Source organism: Onychostoma macrolepis, chromosome 07 (genome assembly GCF_012432095.1).
Source record: "Onychostoma macrolepis isolate SWU-2019 chromosome 07, ASM1243209v1, whole genome shotgun sequence".
Taxonomy (NCBI): Eukaryota; Metazoa; Chordata; class Actinopteri; order Cypriniformes; family Cyprinidae; genus Onychostoma; species Onychostoma macrolepis.
Window position 1 is genome coordinate 42580166 of NC_081161.1, and position 13280 is coordinate 42593445.

Below are 13280 nucleotides of genomic sequence, written 5' to 3' on the forward strand. Positions count from 1 at the left end.
CAGACGAAACAGACCCCCTTGTTAAAGGTAATAATTTACCTGTCAAAATCGCAGCGGATGCACAGCAAGACTCCACTTCGCTGTGGCACTAATGGAAAATCAATTCTGTTTATGTTTCGGAGAATGCCTGAATATGCTTGAATCGGTGTTAAATGTAACTAATTTTCGTCTTTATATCTTCCCAATTCTCGCAACACACTATGAGGAGCGCGGCTAAATCTTAATGATTCATTTTTTTTTTTTTTGACTGAACTGATAGTTACACATAAAATGTGTCTGTTTACTTGAGGCGGTTTGGAAATGAATCACCTCAGAGAAAAGAGCGTTTGTTCCTCATATTTGCAAATAGATTAGCTGAAGATTACAAAATACTATGAATAACCGTATTGATTGTGCAGCCAATGACATAGAGCAGTGGTTCTCAAACCTCTCCATGAAGGACCCCCAGCACTGCACATTTTGGGTGTTTCTCAAACGGAAGGCTGCATCCTACAAAGGTTGCATATCTCGGCTGCCACATCATCAAACGTCGCTGAAGGCCATCTCAGTCGGGAGGATCCTCGGAAGACAGCCTTCGTTTCGCTTCCTTCTTTCAGCTGAATTTGAAGGATGCATGGGATGTATCCTCCGCGACCTTCAATCACCCACAATCCTTTGTACCCATTTCATTTCATGAAAATAAACGGACGAAAAACGAGTCAGTACTGAGCTTGTCTGAATTTATTATGAAATCTAAGACAAAAATAATGTTTTCGGACATGAAAGGATAGATGTTATCTTTTGTTTTGGTTTAAATGACTTACTAAAGGCTAATCTGCCAATAATTTATGCCACAGGGAGATTATAGACGGCGGTTTTTCATTGTATTGCATTAATAATATAAAGATTTGTAATACAAAGGTTTTTTCAAAAACAAAGTTTTATTAATGTTTTTGTGCAGTGACGGTGAGGGCGGGAACATTACTAGAGCGTCTCATTCTAGCGTTTATATGCTGAGGAGAAGTCTAGCCTACAAGACTGAAGGACTGAACTAGGAAGGACGCAGCCTCGGTAGGATCCAGCCTTCCGTTTGAGAAACACCCTTTGTATGTCTCCCTATATCTGACACACCCATTTCAGGTCTTGCAGTCTCCACTAATGAGCTGATGAGTTGAATCAGGTGTGATAGATGAGGGAGACACAGGTTTGAGAACCACTGACATAGAGGAACATCTAATACAAGTGCGCCATCGTCTGGTAAAAGTTTGAATTACATTATGCTCACATGTTGGGCTACTTGCTGTAATTCACTTACTCTTTTGTCCAAAAATAAAATATTTCATTCTAAAGGAAAGTAATTTGAAAATTGTTTATTTTCACATGTAGGTGCTGCTAATCACATAAATAATGTTTAAAGCCAAGAATGTCAAGACAATCTATTGGATTTATTATAATTTAAATATTATTCACAGTCGTAAAAGCTCAGTTTAAAGGGATAGTTCACCCAAAAATGAAAATTCTGTCATTATTTACTCACCCTCAAGTAGTTCCAAACCTGTATGAATGTCTTTGTTCTGCTGAACACAAAGGAAGATATTCTGAAGAATGTGGGAAACAGAGCAGGTCTGGGGCAACATTGACTTCCATAGTATTTTTTTTTTCCTACTATGGAAGTCAATGGTGCCCCAAAACAGCCTGCTTACAAACTTTCTTCAAAATATCTTCCTTTGTGTTCGGCAGAACAAAGAAACACATACAGGTTTGGAACTACTTGAGGGTGAGTAAATGATGACAGAATTTTAATTTTTGGGTGAACTACCCCTTTAAATCCTCAACACTAATTTTCAGTCCAGTTTGTAGTATTGCCCATTGTTTCCTCCCAGCATCTCCTCAACCTTCTCCAGCATCTTCACCACATCAGATTCCCGGTATCCATTGTCAAGCACATGGCATCTATTCCCACACTTTCGAACCAGCCGCTCCAGGTCGCTGTTTCTCTTCACATGCTGCTGGATGCTTTCTCCTAATGTTTCCCCCCAAGTGAGCAGAATGATAGTGTGCCTCCATGATTCTTTTCCTATTGCAGACATGGTACGTTCCACTGCGCGCCTGTACTGACCAGTGATAGACACGTAAGCGGGAATCACCAGGATGAAGGCGTGTGGTCCAGGTTGACACAGAGAGGCACTTTGATAGAGGTGTTTTTGAAAGGTGTCTTTACTGTCAGATCCAGATCTCCATTTCAGGCCCTGAGGCTCTACGATACTGAGCTGTCTGCCGGATATCTTTCCCCTCCAAGGGTTGCTTCTATCTGCATCAGGCCCCACGATAGTGCATCTCGCTGGGTGACGGGATGACCAGGAGTCTCCTAAAAGCATCAGCCTTAGCTCAGATACAGGCCAGGGCATATGTAAAGTAGGCTGGAAATTGGTGCTTGAAGATTCAAAGAAGTCTTCCTCACTTTCGCCATCAGAATTGTCACTTTCACCATCTTCCTCTTTTTGCTTGGCCTCCAGTGTTTGTTTAACCCTTTGGTTCTTTACCGATCTGTTGTTTGCATGGTTTATAGTAGCCAACTCCATTCGCTCTTCACTTCTTGTGTCTTTTGCATCACAAACGCCACCATCCACTCCTACTTCTTGATACATTCGATGGATGCCTTCAGCTTCAATTAGTTTTCCATTCAATTCAGCACTGTTTGTCAATCGCTGAGGCCCTGAGAAAGACTTTTTGTGCATCCATTGGAGCTCTGTGTTATACAAATACTTCTCCCATTTCTCAAGTTCCTCTCGCTTCCTTTTCATCTTGTCTTGTTCATTATTTAGCTCCAGCATTTTGCTGTCCAGTTGGTTTTGACGTTCCTCAAGCTCTTTCTCTCTCCCATCTAATGTTGTTTTCAGGAGCTCTAGCATTTGTGTTGTGTTCTCTACATCGTTTGCTTTCTTTTCCAGATCTAATTCTTGGTTCTGCAGAAGTTTGTGTTTATCCGTCATGTTATTATCTCTCATAGCGAGCTCCGATTCCCGTTGACGCAGGTCTGTTTCTCTGGTATCTAAAGAACGTTCTCTGTCTTTCAAAACATCCTGCTGTTTCTTCAGACTGCGCAACATGTCGTCATGCTTTTGTTCCCTATTTTGCATGACTTGCTGTCTTTTCTCCAAATAGATTTCTTCACTCTTCAGCTTCTGCTCTCTTTGAGAAACAGCTTCTTCGACTTTTATCAGCTCTTGCTCCCTTTTTCCTAATGCTTCTCTAATGCTCTCGAGCTCCAGGTCACGTTCATCAAATGAAGCTGTTTGGTTTTGCAGCTTATTTTCCATATCTCGAAGTTGCTCCATCAACCTTTGACCTTTGAGTTCGAGGTCCTGCTCCCTCTCTACAAATTCTTGCTCCTTTATTTGCAGTCCATTTATTTTTTGCAGGAGATCATATTCCTTATTACTCAACTCAGCTTGCCATTTCTCCACGTTGTGTTTGTTATTTTCAAATTCCTCCGAGATCTTTGAAAGCTCTTGGGACTTCACCTCCCACATCTGCTCTCGTTTATTAAGTTCATTTTCTCTAGTTTCCAGATCCGCTCTGAGCATCTCCAAAGATTTTTCTTCTTCCTTAAGCCTGTGTTGCTCTTTAACAAAATTCGCCTCAGTTTCCAGCAGCTCTTGTTCTCTTCTCTCCATCTGCTGTCTAAGGTTTTCCATATTTTTCTCCTGCTTTTCAGTCAGATCTTTTATTTCCTTTTCCTTGGTCTCCAATATCTTCTCCATTGCTTGAAGCTCATCCTTTTGACTTTTTATCTGCTGTTCCTGTGCCTTTAGATTTTCCTCTCTATTCATAAGCTCTTCTGCTCTTTTCTCAATCTCCTCTCTCATTTGCACCAGATCTGCAGCCAGACGTTTGTTATTCTGACTCTCGTTTTCTAGATTCTTCTCCTCTTCTCTTATCTTATACATTTGCTCTTCCAAATCCTGTTCTCGCCTATTCATTTCATCCTGTCTAGTTACCAAATCTTGTTTGCTTTGCACTAATTTCTCTTCCTTCTTTTCTACCTCCCTCTCTCGCCTGTGAAGCTCTTGTTCTCTCTCTATCTCTTTTATCTCATGCTCTTCATGCCTTTCTCTTAGTCTTTTCTCATAATATGCCTTCATGTCTTGCATATCGCTTTCTTTCTCTTTCTCCTTCTCTTCCAGCAGCTGTTTGAACTCATCTATCTTTTGTTCTAAGCCTGTAATTACTTTCGTCTGTTTCTCAGAGTGCTTAACTGAAGTCTGAAGATCTCTCTCATAGCCCTCACATTTGAGCTTCAGTTCTTCTAATTCGTTTCCCAGTCCTGCGTTCATGTTTTGTAGGACGTTGTTTCTTTCTTGCTCTTCCCTGGTCTGTTGTCTCAGCTCATCCAAGTGTCTTTCTGTTTCCTCATGCTGTTTGTTTATGTTTTCCATTTCCCCTTCCATCATCATATTCTTTTTTTTGTAGGCCTCTATCTTTCCATCAAACTCTTCCTCTATATGCTTTAGTTGAGCAGTAGCTTCTTCAGTTTTTGCTTGAATGATGTTTTCCAGTTTTTCTATTTCTCTTCTATGTTTATCATTGATGTTTTGCAGCTGCGTGTCCATTTCTTTGTCTTTCTCCAAGTCTTTTTGATTTAATTTGGTTATTTCATCCTCTTTTGTTTGTAGTTCTTCCTCTAAATGTTTTAATTTAGCTGCACTTTGCTCATTATGTGCCTGAATACACTCTCTTAACTTTTCGACCTCTTTCTGTTTTTCGCTAATATTTTCCTGCAGTATGTTCATTTCTCTGTCTTTTTCCAGGTCTCTTGTTCTTAATTGGATTATTTCATTGTCTTTTATTTTGAATTCTTCCTTTAAACGCTTAAATTGAGCAGCACTTTCTTCAATATTCATCTGCATGTTGTCTTTTAATTTTTCAGCGTCCTGCTGTTGGCCAGTAATACTTTTCTTAAGTGTGTGAATTTCTGTGTCTTTCTCCAGGTCTCTTTGTCTTAATTTGGTTATTTCCTCTTCTTTTATTTTCAGCTCGTCCTCTAAATGCTTGAGTTTAGCAGCACTTTCTTCAATATGTGCCTCAGTATTGTCTCTTAACGTTTCAATGTCTTTCTGTTTTTCGCTAATGTTTTGCTTAAGCATGTCAATCTCTCGTTCTTTCTCCTGGTCTCTTTGTCTTAATTTTTTGTTTTCCTCTTCTTTTACCTTCAATTCTTCCTGTACAAGTTTTATTTGAGCTGCATTTTCTTCATTACTGTCTTTTAACCTTTCAATATCAGTTTGTTTTTCACTCATGTTTTGCTTTAGTTTGTCAATGTCTTTGTCTTTCTCCAGGTCTCTTTGTTTTAATTTGTCTATTTCGTCTTCTTTTGTTTTCAGCTCTTCCTCCAAAACTTGAAGTTCAGCTGCATGTTTTTCAGTATTTGCCTGGACAGTGTCTTTTAAGCTTTTTATATCCATCTGTTTTTCTGTAATGTTTAGCTTCATTGTCTCCATTTCTTGCTCTTTTTGCTGATCTCTTTGTCTTAGTTTGACTATTTCATCATCTTTTTGCTGAAGTTTCTTTTGCGTTTCAGCATTTCGATGTAGCTCCTTTTCTCTCTCTCTCATTGTTCGCTCTATTTCCTCATCTTTCCCCATGAGTTTATCAATGAGTGTGTTGTATTTCTCCACAGTTTCTCTATGCATTTCTCTCTCGGCTTCTGTCGTTTTCACTTGCTCCTGATAGGACATCTGTAGCTGCTCCATCTCTTTGGTCATCATCTCTGTCACCTCTCTCAGCTTGTCCATCTCTTTCTCTCTCTTCTCAACTTGTTCGCTGAATCTCTCGCTTTGTTCTCTTTCTCTATTCTCAGCGTTCAGTTTCGCCTTCTCGATTTCTCTGAAAATGTGTTCAGTTTCATTGTCCTTTTCTTTCATTTTCTTCTCCATCTCTTGCTTTTGCCAGACAACCTCTTCTTCATACCTGCGTTTTGATGCATCCATCTCTTTTTGGGTTTCTTCAACCTTTCCTCTCATCCTATTATTCTCTTTCTCAGCTTCCAACAGTTTGCTTTGAAGTTCATTCATCTCATCCAAGTGTGCGTGCTGAATCTCAGCCTCTCTCTCTTTCCATTCTTGCTCTTTCACGGCACCCATGCGCTCCATTTCCAGGAGTTTCATCTGAAGTTCTTCCACTTTCTCTTTAAGTTCTTCTCCCTCTCTGTCTTGGTCCTCTAATCTTATCAGCAATTGCTCTTTCTCTTTCAGTCCCTGACGGAGAGTCACCATGGCTTTAGTCATTTCAGCGCTCAGCTCTTGTAACTCTCGCTCCTTGTCTTCTGTCAACCACACCATCCTCTCTTCCAGCTCGCCCATCACGCTTTTCCTGTCATCTTCGCCTCGGTATGGCGCCTCTTCCCTCTCTGTCTTCCCAGGAGATAGCACTTTGTCTTTTTTGCGTCTTTCGAAAAACCACCGAATGCTCCTGACCTCTCGTTCCTTCATGTTCTTCAGTTCCTCCTCCTGCCGTTGAAACTTATCGCTAAACTCCTTGACCTTCTGCTGGAATTTCTCATTTTTTTGTCTTCCTAACTCTTGAATCTCATGCACTAGTGGCGAGAATGCCTCGCAACGATTTCCCGCCACCATCTTCTCGATCTTCTCCAGAAGTTCCGTTATCTGTGTTTTGGAATTCCGAGATTCCAAACAAGAGTTGCTGCTGATGACGTGGAACCTGTTTGAACATCGTTCCACCAACCAACGAAGATCCTTTCCTCCTCCTTGGATGTGCTGCTCGATGGTGACTCCCTCTCGTAGCTGGTCACCCCTCGTGAACAAAAGAAGCGTATGTCTCCAAACTGCCTCTCCCAAAAGCTCCAAGTGTTCCTGCACCGCCTGTGCTTGGATGATTGCGTCCACTCTCAATGCCAGTAGAAATGCATGAGGTCCAGGTGGACAAAGCGTCACGCTCAGTCCGATCTCTCGCTTCACTCTCTCTGGAGTTAATCCCTCCGGTCCGCCCTCCCATCCGGGCACATCCACCACCGTCACCAGTCTGTTTGAAACCTCCGTCTGCTGTCTCGAACACTCCTCGGTGGCCTCTGCGCTTTGAAAGTATCCCGGTCCACCGAGGATGGCGTTCCCGGCGGAGCTTTTTCCCGTCTCCCTCTCTCCCAGCAGAACCAGTCTCAGCTCCGGGAGACGCCGTGAACCTCTGGAGAAGAGATTCTTCTCATCTAGGTCTTCAGTTTGCGGATTATCGTCTAGCAGAGACAGGAGAAACGATTCAAAAAAGAAAATAAAGAAATGAAGCTTCTAGTAAATAATGGCTTTTGTTGAAATATCATTTACTTGCAATATTATTATTATTGTTGTGAAGTCTTTTTGCTAAACGAAGGTTATCTACATCACTTTGATAATGTATTATTTAGGCCTATATTAAGATCAAATTTTATTATTTGCATTGTATTCAGATGACATAGAATTTAGATAATTCCATTTCTATTGGACTTTACTGTTTTTAATGTAAACAGACAATGATTTTATTCTGTTTACTGGTGTATTTAACTGGTGTATTTAAAAAAGTATCACCTGAATGTATTTTAGAATTTATGTCTAGTATTAACCTTAAATGTCTTATATATTGTTTTGTTAATTGTATGAATTTTATTATTAATCAGTTTTCGCCATGAAGATAGCATTTAAAAATATAGCAGTAAATAAATAAAAATATACATAAATAAATAAATAAATGGGATTTACACAATCATTCACTTTTTTTTAAAGGAGAAAAATGGATTGTTTGGTTCTTTTTTACCCAAAATTAATAAATAACTAAAAAACATGAAACACCACAGAATTAGTCTAAATAACTGGTGCATTAAGTCTTTTTCAAGTATTTACATAACAGTTTTGTGAGAGTTTTTTTTTTAGTATTATATGAAAAAGTGCTGCATTGGTTTTTAAAATTTTAAAATTTTAGTTTTTTATTTTTATTTATTTTTTGTCTGTGTTTCACAGGAAAAAAATAGACAAATGTACAAACTTGGAGAAACATGAGGTGAGTAAAATCCTGATATCTTGAGTAAATCTTGAAAAGGTTTTTTTTTTGGAAATTTTCTGCCCTGCACACAGCCAAAGCTTGCAAGTTTTTTGAAAAGGCATTGTTAAAGTTCACGGCCTACAGTTTTTACTGTTTAAAATGCAGTTGTTTCAATAAATGTAAGGTTTTCTGAAAGTTAAAGCATTGTGCAGAACCTCCACCAGGATTCTCATGATTAGTTAATGTTAAAACTTTGTTTACATGGGCTGGAAAAGTCATGAAAATTAATAAAATTAATGGAAATTTCTAGAGTGAATATACATTTTTGTAGCTATGCTCTGCTCTAAAATATTTCATCAGCCAGTGTTTGAGTGAATCATTCTTTTGTGAGGGAATCATTCTTAGAACCAATGCAAAAGAACTGGTTGATTTTTAACAAACAATTTTAGAAACTTAATTTAATCAGAATAGCTAATTACAGAATTGGAAGTAATCAAAATTATTTAAAAAAAAAATCTTTATCCAGTAATCACAAACATCTAAAACAATGATAGAAAATTCAATTCTGTCAGAAGTGTAGGAAGTTGGAACCTTGTCCTATTGTTCAATTTCCTCTCTAGAGTATCTGAAGTATCTGAAACTCGCAGTTAGAAAATAGTTCTGACTTCTGCAAATACGTTTGCACAATACTTGACACTTGTCTGTGTTGCATTGAATGAATTTTAAAAGCATTCTTTTGTCTTATTCACCAGTATAATTATCTGAACATTCTTAAATCAAGATACATGGCATTGTTACCCCATTGTTTTCTTATTTTAAACATAAATTGAGATAAATTTTAAGCTTAAAGGGGTGGTTGACTGGTTTTTTTCTAGGCTTGATTGTGTTTATGGGGTGCAGTCTAACATGTGTTCATGCTTCGTTTTTTTAAAAACGCATTATTTTTCATATAATTTACCTTTATTCCACACCGCGCTGTCCCTTCTCTGACGAACGCCTCGATTATTTCCTGTTTTTATGAAGCCCCTCCCTCAGAAATACGTAATGGGCTCTGATTGGTTAGCTGGCTCAGTGTGTTGTGATTCACTAAACCGCCGAGCACGCGTCTAAATGTCCCGCCCCTCAGCTCAGCGGCATGTGCTCCGGTTGTATTGTAAACAATGGCGTCGTCTATATTTCTTATCAATTTGAGCCCGATTGAGACGCAGAGGATATTAGTGAAGAGGATCGTGCAGAACCTGTGCAAGCACGGCTCTTAATGGTATGTTTGTTTGTTTGTTGTCTCATACTTTTAGATACGCTGTTATTATGCTACTGCTTATGTTAGCTTTTAATATAAGGTTTTATTCTGATATACGGCAACCGCACACCGCACAACCATGTATAACGCTTCTCGTTGCTATGTGAAAATGTATAATTGGAACAGTTTGTTGGAGCTGATCTAACGATCTGAATGAGAGAGAAAGAGAGAGAGAGATGCAGAGCAGGGGGATGCGAGGAGCAGGATTGAGTAAGTACATTGATTTTGAAACTTGTGAATCCATTAGAATCGTTAGAAGACAGAATCGCGATTCATATATGAATAGATTTTTACGTGCACCCCTAGTTTTCTCTTCCTCTTCTCTAAAGCAGCACAGCATGGCCTCGCCCCCTTCCTTACATGTTCCCGAGGGCGGGGTTTATCTGGGTCCGTGACGTATCAGACCCGGGAAGTAGTTCGTTGTAGTCCCTTACCAGCCGTTTTTGTAGGCATTAAACTTCCAGAATTTTAAAAGATGATTTGGCTTATGTTATTTGGCTTCTCAAGTAAATGTATCTTAATCGAACCTTAATCCTCTGTCCGGGTCATTTTGACTTGAGACTGTTATTGCATTCATCTGAATGGTGCAAGAACTTGCATAAGAATAGTCATGATAATTAGTAAAAATGCTAAGAAAGAACAACACTTTTCACAGTCTACTACTCACTTATCAGCATGGCTCTGATGGTTCCTCTGTGTGTCTGCACCTCCATCAGCCTCTGTTTCTTCCTCCTCTCTCGAGCCCTGCGTTTGCTCTCCACCTCCAGCTCCAGAAGCAGCAGATCCGTCTCATAATACCTCCCTCCTCTCTCTTCCACCAGCTTATCCATCTTCCTCATCAGTTCCTTCACCTGCGATCCATCGTCAACACGCCGCTTGTTCTCCAAAACATGGAACCTGTTCCCGCACCTTTCCAGGAGCGTCTGGAAGGCCTTTCCGCCATTTCGAATCCTCTGTTCGATGGGAACAGAGCCCAGTTCGTCTCCTCGTGTGAACAGCACCAGCGTGTGATCCCACACCGCTTTGCCCAGCAGTTCCAGATGCTCCTCGATCTGCCGATGGTATTCTGCTGTCACCGATGTACAGGATCGCACCACTAGAAGGACGGCGTGGGGACCTGGTGGACACAAGGACATGCTTCGCTTCGTTTCTCTCCTCACCCAACCAGGAGTCCCGTTCACTGAATAGTACCATTCCCAGCCTGGAGTATCCACAACCGTAACTCGCCTTCCTGCCACGTCGACTCGTCTCTTCACGCACTCCTCAGTTGGTTTGCCCGTCTCAAACCCTCCCGCCAGGCCTAGGATGGTGTTTGCAGCTGAGCTTTTCCCAGCACCTTTGCGGCCTAGTAAAACCAAGCGAAGTTCAGGAAGAGGAGAAGGTTGGTGACTCAGACTTCCTTCATTGGCCTTAACTGCCTGCGGCCTCTTGTCTGTGAGAGAAAGGTAATGTTTGGTTTTAATGTAAGGATACATGACTGATTAGAAGATTTTAATACTTTTATTCAGCAAGGATGCATTAAATTGATCAAAAGTGATAATGAAGACAAAAGATTTATATTTCAAATAATATGAATGCATTCAATTCATCAAAGAATCCTGTAAAAATGTATCACTGTTTCCACAATAATATGAAGCAGCACAACTATTTTCAATATTAATAATAATTAGAAATATTTCTTAAGCAGCAAATCAGTATATTAGAATGATTTCTGAAGGATCAAGTGGCACTGAAGACTGGAGTAATGATGCTGAAAATTCAGCTTTGCATGACAGAAATAAATTATATTTAAACAAAATATTCAAATAGAGAGCAGTTATTTTAAATTGTAATAATATTTCACAATATTGTTGTTTTTACTGTATTTTTGATCTGATAAATGCAGCCCTGGTGAGCATAAAATAATTATTTAAATATATATAGTAAATATTAATAAAATGTGGACATTTGTATCCCAAGATGTCATGTCACTGTCTTTTTAGTGAGACAAGGCCTGAATTAGTCCAAATTGACCCCAAAATATGTGCCTGCGCCATACTTTAAAAAAATTAAAAAAATAAATAAAAATCTGAATTTTATTGCATTTAAAAAACACACTTTCAAAGAAAGTGAAATTAATTTCAAGAATGATAGCACAAACACACATTTCAAGCAAAACATTTGACAAAAGCCATTTGTCTGGTATGAACTGCTGTAACAAGAGTTGTAGTGTTAAAAATAAGGACAGTCTTGTGATATTTTGTGTTGGTTTATTGTTAGTGAAGAAACAGGTCCTACAGCATTTTAGATGTGCAGATACAAACACTTGCTTTGATATTTAATCTAATGCAATGCCTTTCAGACATGTTTTCACAATTGTTTGCATGCCCATATATGTATACATCTATTTGAATCATGATAATACTTATCTCACCCAAGAATGAGGGATCCTCGCTCTGCATTTCCATCTTTGTCTGTCTGTCTTCGTCCTGCTTGGTTCTTCTTTTTGAGCTATATTTTTGACATCACCATTGTTTTACATCTCAATAACTTTTAAACGTAAGCGATTGACTTCCTACTAATGCATGGAACAACAGTAGAGCGGAACAAAGTGCTGAACGTGGAAGCTTGATCACATGACTAACCTGTGGTTCACACAGGAAGCACCATCTACTGCTTGCATGGGTATGGCGGAAATCAAACAGGAGCCTTGTGGTCAGTGTTGCTCTTGTCATATGTGCATTAACTTACTTGATGTCATGATGCTTTGTTTTGAAGTATTATTTGATGCTCAGGAAGGGTCATTTCTGTTGAATGCATCAGGGGAGGATCTTGATCAGATAAACACACACACACACACACACACACACACACATATATATATATATATATATATATATATATATATATATATGTATATATATATATATATATATATATATATATATATATATATATATATGTATGTATATGTAAATGTGTGCATCATATGTGATCTAATTTATATATATATATATATATTTTACACACACACGCACACACACATATGACCTGCTAGTCCCACCAAACATTTTCATGAAAAGACCATTTATAAGCTGTAGATTTGTGTCCAACTTGTATTATGCAACTAGATTTGACTTGCTTGTTGATCTGCTTTGACAAGCTCTCTTATTGTACCAAGGCATTACATCTTCTGCGTTAAAGTTCATGGTGAAAGAAAGTTGCCTGTTCTCCAGTGCTTCTGCTCAATCTAAAGGTGAGCTCATGCCTGTGACTCATACTCTCCCAAAGCATCTGAAAGGGGTCCGAAAATCATGTTTCCCCTTAGAAACTTTGGCAAAACAAGATATTTCCATATAGAACGCCTGAAGCAATGACTCAAACTGCCCAGAAGATCTATAATGCCATGCAATAAATAGTCATTTAGGAGTGGAACAAGACTAAATGCATTTAAGATGAATTAATATCTTATGCAACATCTTTTGCCCCTCATGTAAATCAATCTTGTTGTAAGGATGTTTACCGGAAAGAAAACATACCGAAGAAAAAAATCTAATTTTACTGTTTAAATAGTGGGACATTTTCACTGTAATAACCTTTCTCTCTACTTATTCTGCCTTACAAATGCAATATGCAGAACGTCCGTCATCACTGTAATTGAGGAAAAAGTAGTTCAAGTGTTATTCGGGTGAATGATGATTTGACTGATTTGATATCAGTTTTCATGGAGCCACAACCGTCTGTCACAGGCCAGAGCCGATTTCAGTCATAATTCAATTTTGAAAGTTACTGTTTTGCTATATGCAAGCTTTGTAAAAACAAAGAAACCTTGATGTGTGTATCCCATATTGCATGTTGTGAATCAGTGCCTTTATGCATATCACGGTTTTAAGAGCTGTACAAAAAGTAAAGTAAACAAACCATTAATCAGTTAAGCATTATGGATTATGGACTCATATTTTGGCCAGAAGCAAAGGTTTAAAGTTAAAACATC

At 38.9% G+C, this 13280-nt stretch overlaps 2 protein-coding genes across 2 annotated transcripts in view; one reads left to right on the forward strand and one right to left on the reverse strand.

The window, feature by feature from the left end:
- LOC131543878 (leucine-rich repeats and immunoglobulin-like domains protein 3) overlaps positions 1–13280 on the forward strand; it is a 117121-nt gene that overhangs the window by 39110 nt on the left and 64731 nt on the right. The gene's annotated exons all lie outside the window — the stretch shown is intronic.
- Positions 1335–11909, reverse strand: si:dkey-185m8.2 (trichohyalin). The gene is made up of 3 exons (XM_058783230.1): positions 11721–11909; positions 9975–10739; positions 1335–7228 (listed from the first exon to the last, which is right to left on the reverse strand). Exons 1-3 carry the CDS (start codon positions 11752–11754, stop codon positions 1824–1826), a joined length of 6204 nt encoding a protein of 2067 aa, XP_058639213.1. The 5' UTR covers positions 11755–11909; the 3' UTR covers positions 1335–1823.

Coding starts and splice junctions, on each gene's coding strand:
- si:dkey-185m8.2 (XM_058783230.1), bottom strand. CDS start 11,754: ATGGAAATGCAGAGCGAGGATCCCTCATTCTTGG. Junction 10,740..11,720: donor CGAGGATCCCTCATTCTTGG/GTGAGATAAGTA, acceptor TTTCTCTCACAG/ACAAGAGGCCGCAGGCAGTT. Junction 7,229..9,974: donor CATCAGAGCCATGCTGATAA/GTGAGTAGTAGA, acceptor TGTCTCTGCTAG/ACGATAATCCGCAAACTGAA.